Source organism: Myotis davidii, unplaced genomic scaffold (assembly GCF_000327345.1).
Source record: "Myotis davidii unplaced genomic scaffold, ASM32734v1 scaffold79, whole genome shotgun sequence".
In the NCBI taxonomy this organism is placed as follows: Eukaryota; Metazoa; Chordata; class Mammalia; order Chiroptera; family Vespertilionidae; genus Myotis; species Myotis davidii.
The window spans coordinates 4715839-4729864 of NW_006294339.1; the positions used below are offsets into that span (position 1 = coordinate 4715839).

At 43.7% G+C, this 14026-nt stretch overlaps 1 protein-coding gene across 2 annotated transcripts in view; it reads right to left on the minus strand.

The window, feature by feature from the left end:
• LOC102775156 (chromosome unknown open reading frame, human C1orf168) overlaps positions 1–14026 on the minus strand; it is a 111194-nt gene that overhangs the window by 33286 nt on the left and 63882 nt on the right. For both annotated transcript variants that reach the window (XM_006768364.2, XM_015566968.1), the window contains exons 6-9: positions 12154–12188; positions 9667–9698; positions 7162–7264; positions 3113–3272 (exon numbers count right to left, since the gene is read on the minus strand). In XM_006768364.2, the coding sequence (XP_006768427.1) occupies positions 3113–3272; positions 7162–7264; positions 9667–9698; positions 12154–12188 (330 nt within the window). The remainder of the gene's footprint in view (positions 1–3112; positions 3273–7161; positions 7265–9666; positions 9699–12153; positions 12189–14026) is intronic.

Below are 14026 nucleotides of genomic sequence, written 5' to 3' on the forward strand. Positions count from 1 at the left end.
GCCCAAATCCCTGGGTTCCTTTTACCTTTCCAAGGGAGTTCTGCCCTTCCCGGCTGCAAACCGTCTCACCAGCTGAGAACTTTCGCCAGTTGGGGGTGGGAGTTATTAGTTTCAGCTGCTCACTCCGTTTGCTCCGGGACACGACCTGGGACGCGTCTGCCTATATCGCCGCCATCTTCCTTCTCTACTTTAGAAATTCTTTTTATTTTTTTTTTCAATCAGAGGAGAAATACATTTTTTTCAAAAGAGCTTTATTTGCATAGGAATATTAAACTGGCTGCAAACCCTCTCACCAGCTAAGCACTTTCGCCAGTTGGGGGTGGGAGTTATTAGTTTCAGCTGCTCACTCCGTTTGCTCCGGGACACGACCTGGGACGCGTCTGCCTATATCGCCGCCATCTTCCTTCTCTACTTTAGAAATTCTTTTTATTTTTTTTTTCAATCAGAGGAGAAATACATTTTTTTCAAAAGAGGCTTACTTGAATAGGAATATTAAAAAAAACACTCACTTGTACTTTTTTCAAACTTTTCTGTTTTATACCTACTCTCCTTAATTAAGCATTTTGTGCTGCTCATCATAAGTATTACAAAAACTTATTAATGGGTTCAGTAGCCCTCTTTGGACTAAGCGGAATGTTTGGATTACTCAGCAAAATCTTGTTCAGCTGTTTTCATCATGGCATAATCCCCGAACTCACAGGGACTCTCCCTGGACACATGTAATTGTATGAAAAGGGCTTTTAGCCTCATATTCAGGGCTCTTGTTTAACTTTCTTATTTACTTCAACTTATTTTCCTCTCTTCCACTTCCCCCTATACTCAAATAATTCCATCACTCCACACCATAAGGCATGGTTTTTAAATTAATGCTACCTCTGTGCTTTCTCATTCACCTCATCAGATATGTCTTTTGGTAAACAGAAAAATTCTTTCATTGTGATAAGAACACATGAGAGCTACCATTATAGCACATTTATAAGTACACAACACAGTCATGTTATCTATAGGCACAGTCTTGCTTATTCTTAAAGGGTGGATGTAATCCTTTGGGGTCCCAACTTTATACAGTCTCCTATTATAAACTCACTCTGGGCAGGCCCTGGGGTGCAGCCCCTGTACTCTGCATGCCGTGCAGTCAGAACAGGAGTTCAGGGACTCAGAGCTCAGTAACAACCCTCAGGGCAAATGTAGCTTTGGCACTCACTCGTTTCCCAGGAGTCCTGTTGCTGCAGGAGTGTAGATGCTTTCTTTTTATATCAGTTCTGTGATACTTCCATAAATTAAAAAAAAATTCTTGTTTCTGTCAGGACAGTCAGATCGTCTCATCTACTATATTGTCAGAAACTAAAGTTTGATTTATTATTTCTTTCCTTTATTCACCAAAGTTTTGTTAGGCAGCTGACAGCCTTCTTACAGAGATACCGAGAAAAATACCCAATGGCCTCTGATTTTCAATGTGCTCACAGTACGCCATGGCAGGGACACAGGTACACAATGAATTATAATGTAAGCATGCTATGGTTTTCCAGAAATGAAAATAAATGGAGAGAACTAACAGTTATTTAGCATAGGAACTAGCCACTTTGGATGCACTGGGGAAAAAGTAGTAGCTGCCTCATTTGCACATGAGAGTAAGTAAATTTTCCAAGGTTACAAGATTTAAATATAGTGGTCTTGGGTCCCAGAAATGTTCAACTCTAAAGCCTAACATGGAAACGTGGTCATTCAGTTGTGAAGTGTCATGGAAACAGGTGAGAGGAATTGCGGTCCCTGGAGCATGGGAAAGCAGAGGTGGACTGAGGCGAGCAAGGCCTCAGAAGTGACTTTTGACACAGACCTGAAAGGATTCACAGCACATCAGCAGGCAGAGAATGAGCAGAAAGGCATTTCAGACAGAGGAAAGAGATCGAGCAAAGTTACAGGAGCACCTAGCCATAAGCTGAGCACAGAGCAGGGGGTGTGCAGGGAAGGTGTGTGGCAGGGATGAGACTCGCTAGCCTGGGGTCCTTGAGTCCATTTTATGACCATTTTATTACAAATTTATTCTTCTTACAACTCTGATTCTCACACTTTTTGAAATATCAGTGGTTTGCTATGGCTTATTGGGTTGGAGTGGACACCTGTTTTCTTTGTCTATCCAGTGTCTACTTTTTTTTTCTTTTCTGATTAATGGCCCTCTTATTTTCCTTGTGAAATCTGTCAGCCTGGCATTAGGTAGTTTTGCTAGATGTGGCTCTACCCCCAGCTCCAGGGGTGAGTTTATGACCCAGATGGATCAGCCAGCGCATCAGATCCCCCATTTATAAGGACTGGTTCAGGATGGCATGTGGCCCAAACAGAGCCTGTAAGATTTAAAGCTGGGCCTTTTCTTATAGCTGTTGAGAATATGACAATTTCCAGTTTTCCTCTGGGTTTCCTAAGAGGATAGGGTCTGAGCCTGTTACTGCTAGATGCCATCTTGCCTCCACAGGCGTAGGAATTGTCCAAAAGTGGAGTGACCCAGAGGGAGCAGAGCCAGGAGCAATACTGAACCCTTGTAGTATTGCTTGTGGCCCTGGAGCATCCCTTTCTTTTCTTTTTTTTGACTTAAGATAGTGTGATTTGATTACTGTTACTTATAATCAAGTGTCTTAACTAGCATGAAGGTAAAATGCAATCTAAATAAAGTCAAGTAATGATATCATACTATAGCATCATTGTGTCAATTACATGGGTCTACAAAAAACAAACCCATTAGGATCTGGTAGATTAAAAAGAAGGAACAAATATTTGCTGAGTACCTATTATGTGGCACACTTTTCAATTTAGTCTTCAAAAAACCCTGGTGAGGCCCACATTATGATCTCTTTTTATAAGTAAAGAAACCCAGCTGCAGAAATATGAAGTTACTTACCCCATGGCTTATAAGGATTAGCATCTAGACTGAACTCAGGTCTTCTGCCTCTAATTCCAGTGGTCTTTCCAATACTGCTCAGCTGCCTCACTAGGGCAAGTTACTTGGTACATAACAGATGTTCAATAAATATTTAGAAAATAAATTAAAATCTTGGCAACACACCACTTTAAAATAATGTCATAATGGTGAGGAGAGCCAGGAAGAAATGCAACTTACATTGGCCTTGGGAGTGCCTGGCCAGCTTTGGGTCCTGGGGGCAGGCCTCTGTCTGGATGCTGTCAATCACAGCATCCTTCTCTCTGGCCAGCATTCTCTTCATATGTCTCTGAACGTTCATCATTGGGACTTTTCCACACGTCTCTTCATAGGAACCCACCTAAACACATGCAACAGGGAGAGTACTGAAGCGTTTTGACTTACATGTTTAGTTCTCTGCTTACACATGCTGTTTATTAACTCCTCATAGACAGCACTGATGTATTATTTTATTTAACTCTGTCTTACTAGACTCTGAGTTTCTGAGGGCTCATACTGTGTCTTTTGTTCACCTCCGAATGCCCAACAAATGCTGGGCACAGGAGGCCAGCAGGATAGAATGGAGTACTGACCAGAGGCAGGTTCTTATAGATTTAATCTCACTTAATCTTCATGACACCCCATTGGGAAGTGTCCTTAGTGCTCTGGATAAAGAGTTTGGGACGTTAAATAACTTACATCTGGTTGCTGGAGGCTAAGTCCAGCAGGTCATAATAAATGCGAAAAGTCCTCAAAAGGCTGATGGGCTTTGATATTCAGCAGGGCTGAATATCAGCATTATATTAGCCTGCTGCTGGCTGAACAGCTGTAGGCAATTCCCCTAACCCCGTGGTCGGCAAACTGCTGGCGAGCCACATGTGGCTCTTTGGCCCCTTGAGTGTGGGTCTCCCACAAAATACCACGTGCCGGCGTGCATGTACTGTGCAATTGAAACTTTGTGGCCCATGCACAGAAGTCAGTATTTTGTGGAAGAGCCACACTCAAGGGGCCAAAGAGCTGCATGTGGCTGACGAGCCGCGGTTTGACGAGCCACGGTTTGACGACCACGGTCTTAACCTGATAATCTTTTACTGTTTACCAAACTTTACCTTTGATGTGTATGATGTTTTGCTAAAGGGCAAAATGTGTGAATAAAAAGCTGTGGGTCTGGACATTCGGGAAGCCACTCCACTAGAAAGCTGGTTTCTGCCTGGCTTTCCCCCATGCCTTCTAAATTTGTATTTCTTGTCTAGTCTAGTCTCTATCCATTTATGTTGCAGCCCCTTCTCCAGTTTCCTGAACCTTTGCTGCAAAAGACTGCAGCATCTGGTCACACAGCTAGTAATATACAGAGGCAGGACTTGACCTTAGACCCCTGTGCTCTTGACCACTAAGGAATACTTGGTGCCTTTTGCCTGACATTTCATCTTTTTACCCACCATTCTTCTGTTCCTACCTAACTCTTTCCAGCATTTGTTGAACATTTACTGAAGGTGAAACAACATGCTACCCTTTGGAAATGGAGGGATGCTACCTACATAGTAGTTTATATGCATGGAAATAATACATACAAACAATCTATACTAATAAAAGGGTAATACGCTAATTAGACCAGGTCAACAGGACATCTTCTGGTCATCCGGTCCTCCTTCTGGACAAAGCCACGTTGGTGGAGGCTGAGGCAGAGGTGGTTAGGGGCGATCAGGCCAGCAGGGAAGGGCGGTTACGGGCAATCAGGCAGGCAGGCAGAGGGGTTAGGGGCAATCAGGCAGGCAGGCAGTTGAGTGGTTAGGAGCCAGCAGTCCTGGATTGTGAGAGGGATGTCCGACTGCCAGTTGAGGCCTGATCCTACAGGGATCCAGCAGTTGGACATTCCCTGAGGGGTCCCGGATTGGAGAGGGTACAGGCTGGGCTGAGGAACCCCCACCCCACATGCACGAATTTCATGCACCCGGCCTCTAGTTAAGGTATAATGTGGCAAGCTTTTCACAACAGTATTGCTCACTGAGATGAAACAGAGAGGAGGAGGAGGTAAAATCTCTGGGTTTTAAGAGACAGGGTTGGGGAAGACTTCAAAGGCAGGTTTTATTAAACTGTGTTTTAAAATATAAGAGATTGATTGAGGGGCTAAAGGATCTACCTGGCAGATAAATCAGCATGAGTAAAAGCATGTGGTATTAAGTATCCTGTGAAGATAGTATGGAGGCTACTGATAAGGGAAGCTTTGAAGGGCCAGGGGGAAAGAATAGGGGAAGAAAGACAGGAAATGAGACTAAAAAGACAAAATAGAATGGGGTTGAGTTGGGAAGGGTTTTGCATCTGAGACAGTGTGTGTGCTTCATCTCACAGTGACAGGGAGCCAGGCAAGAAAGAAACCTGTTCAGATTTGCATTCCAGAAAGATCTGGATACATTGCGGAAAGAAACACTGGAGACGGAGGAGAATCCGAACATTTCTGGCCATCTAAGTATTTTCTAATGATCACATGACACAGGAGAGGGGATTACTGTCCTTCTGACCACAAGTGGACATGAGGGTTGACTATGATGATATATTTGAAAACACTTGAAAAAAGCTAAAGTAACCAACAGATAAAAGGCATGAAATTTCTGAGTTCTTGGTGGGATCTAAGCAAACTAAGAGGACAGTGTTAGGAGGGGCATTCTTTTTAGTCACATAGCCAAGAATGAGTTTTTAAATGGGAAAAGCAATAAGGAAATAGGGAAGTCAATGTTTCACATAGGTATGGTGGCTGTCTTCCCACAGGTAGTCCATATAAAGTAGTTCATTGATTCTCATTGGGTCTGTCCTTGGAGTTGTGCCCTAGAGTCCATTTGAATCACAGTGGATTATGTATCTACTGACTTATAGTTTGTATTTGACCCCAAAGAGAACTGCCCAGCTAAACTACCCGCCACATTTGTCTAACACATTCCAAATAACTTCTAATAATATCCAAAACTCAAATCTACTCAGTGAATGTAGGAATATGTCCACCGCATACCTGGCTCCTGTCTCATGGCCAGCACTGAGAGTACATCCTGCTTTTTCTCTTAAATGGTCAATACATCTTAACCAGGCTCTTCTACTGCCTTTCTTACAAGCTCCTGATTAATGCTTTCTGACCTAAGACCTTATCCCCCATTTATAGCCCTGCCCCTGCCCTTGCTCTCTGGCCTTAACATATAGTGCTGCTTCCCTGGCTCTGATTCTTGTCTTTCTCTCTTTTAAAATATGTTTTTATTGATTTCAGCGAGGAAAAGAGAGGGAGAGAGATATAGAAACATCAATAATGAGAGAGAACCATTGATTGGCTGCCTCCTGCATGCCCCCTACTGGGGAATGAGCCCACAATCTGAGCATCTGCCTGACTGGGAATTGAACCATGACCTCCTGGTTCATGGGTCACTGCTCAATCACTGAACCATACCAGCCAGGCTGGTCCCTGTCTTTCATAATTCTCTGAATTATACACCCAACCTGGTCCAGCCCTATCCTGGGCCGACACACTAGCTCAGGCTAACACCACCATCAATATGATAGATCCAATCTGTGCAGAAGAACCTGAGACAATCTGATATTATATGGTTTCTATACAGGTAGATATTATACAGGTATCTAGAATTTTTTAAGCACTAGTAGTAGCCCTGGTGGAATCTATTGTTTAAGCCTCCAATCACACTGTTTTGGAGGGAGTAGTGTCAACTGGATATCAATACACACACATATAAAGTATTTAGTATTAATAAACTATCAACCAACCAATCAATCAATAGACAACAATAATACATTTCATTTTTATGGTAACTTATGGCTTACAAAGCACTTCCATGTACATTATTTCATTTTATCATCGTGACTGAGGGTAGGAATGGGGATGGTGATTATATTCTCATTTTACAGATAAGATGACAGAGCTTAGAGACAAAGAGCACAGAATCCTTCCTCCAGGCATGTTCAAGTGCACGGTCGGCACCTGAGTGTCTCTGTGTCTTGCCCACTCGGTGCCTTGCTGGACTCACACCTGCCCCACCCTACTGCAAAGGCCTGCGTCGGGCTACTAGTGGAAAATCCCAGGCTGGAGCTCAGTGTTGTCGCCACATTCCTATCTTTGGTAAAATGCCTTCAAAACCCACTGCATCTTCGGACTCTGAGAGCTGCATGCCTCACCCCTAAAAAGTCACCCAGTGAATGAACCCTATGACACAGCTGTACTGCACTGTTGGGCTAGAGCCCTGGAACACAGATACCTTGCACATAAGGTCTGGATGTAGATCCTTTCCTGTTTTCTGAGGTTCCAATTCATGTGGCTCTTTTTCCTTTATTTTTTTATCTTGATCTTCATGTTGAGGGCTGAAATGTGAAGAGACACCCAGGAAAAAAAAAAGTGAAGTTTAGAGTGCTTAGATAGTAGTGTACCACTCAATCCTAAAGAAAATGAATGGGAAAAATGAATTCAAACAGATGTCAATTCCTCTTCATTTTTTTAAAGGTGAGGGGGACCAGGATCAGGCCAACCATAGATAGCTTCTCTGAGTTTCTGTCTGCTCCAATCAATGCCAGAGTAAATTCCTGCTCAAAATTGCCTCATAACTCCCCATTGCTTGTAGGATAAAACGTAAGTTCCATAGTGGTCTGGCCCCTACTTTTCTTTCTACCCTATCTCCCTCTGTTCCATCCTGCACTTTTGTTCTAGTCTAGACTCTGACAATCCCCCAAACCTACCAGGCTACTTTGAGCAACTCTCCCTTTTTACTTCCATTTCCTTTGTCAGGCACGCCTTCCACATCTTCTATTGTTGAAATACACAGCACCCTTCTCAGTTTGTCCTAGTCAAATTACCTCTGGAATCTACCCGATTCTCTTGAGCAGGCATGCCTTATCTGTAGCACTCTGTCCTTCCATCTCATATAATAATGTAGTGCCTATGGATCTGTCTCCAATTCCTCTGCTTTGCCTTGTCAACTACCTAAAAATCAAGCTACAAAGAGGCAGAACTCTCTTAATCACCCACCGCTGGTGCTGTGTGACCCAGGGTAGCCAGAGCAGGGCACAGTGTTCCCAATGACAAAGGACTGCTGCACACCAATATGTAGACAGCAGCTGCCCTGGAGGAGGATACAGTCAAGGCGGAGAGTGAATGAGAAACAGGACCAAGAACAGAATGCTGCGGAGCATCAGCATCCACGTGAGAAGTTCCGTTTCTGGCCTTACTATGAACTAGATGGTTCTACAACCATGTTTAAATGGAAGGCAGAGAAAGAAGGGCACTCCAAGAGCCCTCCAAGTAATTCATCTAATTACTCAGCACTCTTGTTCACCATTGAAGCACTTACTGGTTTTCCTGTGATGAACGGGGACTGTGAAATGAGGACTGGGTTCTAATCCCCACTGTCCTTCTTTCTAAGATTAACCTTCCTAAAAATCAAATTTTCTCATGTATAAATGAAAGGTCACATGCCAATTTCCATGGTTGCCGTAAGAACGAAATGTGATAAAAGTGTTGAAAGCCTCACATTGTTTATAGCATGCCTTCTTCTTCATCAAAGCATTTGCTGAGTTAGAATCACCCAGTTCTTTTGTTCCCACTGCAATTATTGATATTTCCTCTAAAGCAGGGCTGGGGAACGATTTTTCTGCCATGAGCCATTTGGATATTTATAAGATCATTCACGAGCCATACAAAATTATCAACTTAAAAATTAGCCTGCCATATTTGGTCAAACATTTAAGTAAGTCACTCCTAATGTCTTGGCAGGGCCAGACCAAATGATTTTGAGGGCCCTATATGGCCCTTGGGCCAGACATTCCCCACCCCTACTCTGTAGCATTTACCTGCCTTATTGACATATATGTCCTTTGTAATCCATCTTCCTATCCCCCAGACCTTGTCCAGGAGTTTCCACACATTTAATATTGTGATTTACAGGAATAATATTATGGGGAGAAGGTGCATTATCTCTGCTTTGAAACTGTTTCATAGTTCTCCCTGACCTACCGGACAAAGCCTAAATTTGCACCATCCAATACAGTGGTCACAGTCCACATGTGGCTATTGAACAATTGAAATGTGTCTCATTCAAACTGAGCTGGGCCAGGAACACCAAGAACAAGGAAACATGGGCCTTGCCCGCAAGTAGCTCACAGCAAGAGTGGGCAAGAGGGTGAAAATCAACAGGCATGCTAATAAACACAACATACAGTGACACTAGTGCAAATTCATGGGTACCTTACAGTGGTGCCACAGGGAAGGGACTGGTTACCCCTCGTTGGAGGAGGGGAATCAAGGAAGGCTTCTTGTAGGAGGGACATTTGATGGTCAGTAGGTGTTTGCCAGATCATTAAGTTGGGGCGAGTTAATTAAATGGGCAAAGGCAAAGGGACTTGAGACCGCATGGTGGGCTTGGGAAATGTTAAGTTCCTAGGGATCCCCGTGATGGTTCCATGCCTGCTGGATTATGTGACACTTCCTCTAATCCAGGAGTCTCTGAGGAGAGTGGCGTGGCCTCTGTACTTGCTAAAGCCCCAGTGGCTTGAAATGGCTCCCATGTGCTGTGTTTGCTGAATGACAGCAGCGTGGGCTGGAGCAAGGCGAGAGGGACGGGTCCCTGAGCACCTTCTCTGCACCAGGTGCCTGGCCAGGCCCCGAGGTGCTGAGCCAGGTCAGACACTGGAACCAGAGCTGCACCACTGGAGACACTAGTTCAGTCATCAGGGGCTGGATTACTCCCTTTCCTTTTGAAGATAAAACTCACCTATGTTCTTGGTGGAGGAAACTCTTCCAAGGCTGAAAGTAAAGAGGAAAATGTTCATTTTCATAAACCCACCCTCATCAACCAGGTCACTGCTTGATTACAGATCATTAGAGACCAGACTTCAAGGAGAGGTGGGTGAGATCTCAGCACAAGCAAATATAGACACTGACAACATTCCACGTACTGTTCCCAGTGGGGCTGAAGGTCAATCCGAAAAGAAAACAAGCATTTCTGAAATGACAGTGTATGCCAGCAGGAAAAAAAAAAAAATAAACAGTTTGCTGCATACCTTTCCAGGAATGCATCTGTAGAGTAGAAAACTTTTAAATCATATGAGGAAGTACACATTTGTAATATTTGAGCAATGCAGTATTTCAGTGGACAAATTGGAGAGTGTGCAGGTCGTGTTGCGAATTCTCCGCATTGATCACGCACCCAGTGATCCAAATTCAACTCTACCGTGGTCTAGGTTTGACTCCATGAAAACTGTGTCCCACTGATGACAACACAGTCCTCATGTATTTACTCATCACAGCGCTGGTGCCATTCCGTGTTTGGAATCTAGCCAAGAACCTGAAGAAAACAGACTATCCCAGCATCCAAAATGCTGCCACATAGTACAGGCCCAGTAGCTCAGCACACCCAGGCCTCCATTCAGGGCCCACTGGTTTCTCTTTCCTGTATCATCGAGCCACTCGGATGGCAGCACTGGTAGGACCAGGGAGGCAGACCTCATCTCAGATCTCTGCTCTGTTATTATAGGTTACAGAGCCCCTCCGGGCCCCGAGTTCTCACCTGTAGAGTGGAAGCAGTGTACCCGCTAACCACTGATGCTGTGGATGAAGTCCTACCATGTATGCACCAGTGCCTGGCACACACAGACCTGGTCCATAACCGCCTGAGCACACGAGGGACTCACTGATAGACATGGAGATAGTGAGAGTAGAAAGAAATGACAATCGTCAGAAAACGATGACAGCACAGACTTGTGGTGGTTTGTGTGAGGGCAACTGGTCTGCGCACCTGCAGGGGCCCAAGAGCATCTCTTAGGAGCGTGGACTGTCCACTCTGCCCCCTGCGCTCCCATCACCAGGAAAGGGTGACAGCAGTTTCCAGCCACCAGGAGAGAAAATCCTGAGATGAACATAAACATGTCTGAAGGTTGCAAGGTTTAGTTAAAAATGAAGAATACGTTCATGCTGCTTTATTTTGCGAGGGAAACAATTTGGTCCTTCAGAGAGCGCACTGCACAGAGAAGCTGATTATTTGCCCACGCTGCCAGGTAAGGGAAGCATTTTAATAGAATGCTTCTGCGCTCACTAGTAGGAATAATAACCACCTAGAGTTTTCTAGCCACAGATGAGCAGTCCTTTCCAGTAAGCCCAGAAAACTGGAGCAGAAAGTTAAAGGCTCTAGACTAACGGTACCCAGTGAGAAAAGAGTAGAACCCTAATGGACCTAGTCACAGCTTTAGGTGAGTGCCTACTGTGTGCCACCTGCAGTGCTGGGTGCTTACCTCCTCTATCTCACTTAGTTCTCACAGAAGTTTAGTGAGACACGTACTGGACCCCTTCTGCACTGACATCTGCCACTGCAAGTGTGGTAACCACAGGCATGTGCATCTTGCCCTCTTGGAGAACACACCATTTTACAGAAGATACAATGGGAGCTGGGAGAGACCATATGCATGGACCAGACTCCAGGCACTGGCTTTTAAACTGTGTATCTGAATTTACCTTATAGTCATTCTCACAACGATCCCAGTGGTGGGCATTTCTGTTACTTCCGTTCTACAGGTGAGGAAATGGAGGCTCAGGCTGCACAACCAGCGGCTGGGATCAAGGCCAGGGATTGTGCTTGGGCCCTAATCAAGTTGCTACAATGCCTCCAAGGAGTCACCTGGTACTGTGCCTACCAGGAGGCCAGAGGATGTGCCTTCAAGGTTTGGGCAGCCTGTGAAAGCCTGGGATGTGCAAATTTGTCTTGTGCCAAAGACATCTTCCCCACAAAGAGACAGTAAGTAAAAGCCAGTTGGGTGCCAAAGATGAGGGGCTGGGAGTAGATGAGGATCAGCATTTCCCATTCCATCACACGTCTTCTGTCTCTGACACTGGGGCTCAGGCTTCAGAACCTTATCAGACATCAGGGGAAAACTGACAACAAGGACCTTTTCTCCCTCCTAATCAAAACTTCTTCGGAATAAACTCTGCACAGTTTTAGTTAGAAAGTTGTTAAGAAGAAAGGAAATACCCGGTCAGTGTGATTCAGTGGTTGAGCATTGACCTATGAATCAGGTCAAGGTTTGATTCCTGGTCAGGGCACATGCCCAGATTGTGGGCTCAATCCCAAGTGTGGGGTGTGCAGGAGGTAGCTGATCAGCGATTCTCTCTCCTCATTTATGTTTCTCTCTCTCTCTCTCTGTCCCCCTTCCTTTCTAAAATCAATAAAAATACATATATTTAAAATAAAGAAGAGAGAAAACAATACCTTTTGGAGTTCTTCAATTCCAACTTCATAAGTTGCTAAAATAAAGATGAAAAAGAATGGTTTCAAGGCAGTTCCTTATAGTACCAGTTTCATAGAGTACCCGGTGTGAAATCAATTATGCAAGACCAGAGTTCAGTGTTCTCCACCTTCACATGGATCTATGTAAGGCTTTATCAAGGTGGTTTGGGAAGTTCGGGGTCAGTGATCACAGTTTTAATTTCGTGGGGATTTCCAGGATGGAATGTACAATCAATGAAAACATTTGAAACAATTTTGAGTTTCCTGTTTGGGTAAATACATTCCTTCCCTATGATTAAGACATTAAGTGCCCAGCCTGTTTTGTCTTCCAGACGGAAAGTGTAGTGTCAGTCACCGGCGACTGACTGAGTGCTTAACCAGTTAAGAGAAATCACTGAAATTGAGTGGTAGCACTCAGAAGACAAACTTGAAAGGAAAAGGAAAGGGGGAAAAAGTCAGAAACAGTCTACATCCCATTTCAACAAAATGACTGCCATAGCATGTCTAAAAGTGTTTTCTCCCACCCATCTCAAGTTTCTTAGTGCAGCTTGAAAAGAGGAGTCGGACCACAACTCAGGCTAGAAGACCTTTTGATTTTTTTCAGTAGTTCTGTGGATTTTATTTAATGACATGATGCCAACCTAACAAACACAAGTAGTGGCAAGAATTTGGGTTCAAAAGCCAGTCCTGATACTACCTGTGGGATTCATTTCTTTGAACCTCAGCTTACACATCTATGCAATGGGGTCAGTTGGTATCTGCCATACAGATATAATGGGAAGATTAAACGAGTTGATGTAAGAAACTTAACATACCTAGCAGGTCACTGTTGTATAGAAAGTGATTTTTTTTTATATATATAAAATTGCTAGTTTGATGTTTCCTTGCTTAAAAGTTATCTATAAAAGTTTTCCCTTACTGTTAATGAGTGCATAATGAGTAGGACCTCCCCTCCCCATTTCTTTTTTTCCTCTCTCTGCTAGAGTCCTGAAGCTTTAGTTTAGAAAACTGACCAAACGTCATGTTGCATTCTTAAGCCATAATGATTCTAAACATACAATCCATTTTTAAAGGAAAGGAAACCCTAGGTTTTCCATAGGAACTACCCACATGGGATTGCTGACACACAGACCTAAAATTCTGGGTGGATGATTAATAATATGTAAATCAACTTGGGTAATTGTACACTATTATTTTTACTTGTTTTTGAATCAAAAATTCTGCTATTACTTGCTTTAAAAAATTTGTTTAGTTATCAATACATTGAAAATGACTGCTTATGATACAGATGGCCTCATCCATTGAAAGTATGGATATTTTTTCCAATTTAAAAAATACCTTCTTTCCTTCCTCCAGTTTATTTACCATATATATTTATTTAAAGAGTTAATAAATCATGGTTTCTTTACTCCTTGCCATTGGGTAGGGGAGATATTAGGATTCTGTCTTAGATATGGGCCAACCAAGGCTCAGAGATACCTTACTTGACAAGGCCAATAAAAAAGGGTGATACAGTCCCTTCCATAGCCCGGCTGGTGGAGCAGAGGACTACCAAAAAAGGGTAATGCATGCACAGTTAATAACACATTCATAATTTAATGCTTTTAAAACAAATTTTCATAGTAAGTCTTGCCATAAAAACTTGCTCCCGAGATAGAAATGTAAAGTTCAAAGGGCTGGACCCCAGAGGGTCAGGAAGGGACTAGGAACCCACAGCACTGGAGTCCTTGCTCACATTTCACGCGGAGTTAGATAACGCTCTCCACTGAACAGCAGCATCCCAGCTGGGAGAAGAAGACAACTATCAGAGGGGGAGAATGAAAACATTCTTGAAGGAGGAGCAACATAAAGGGGT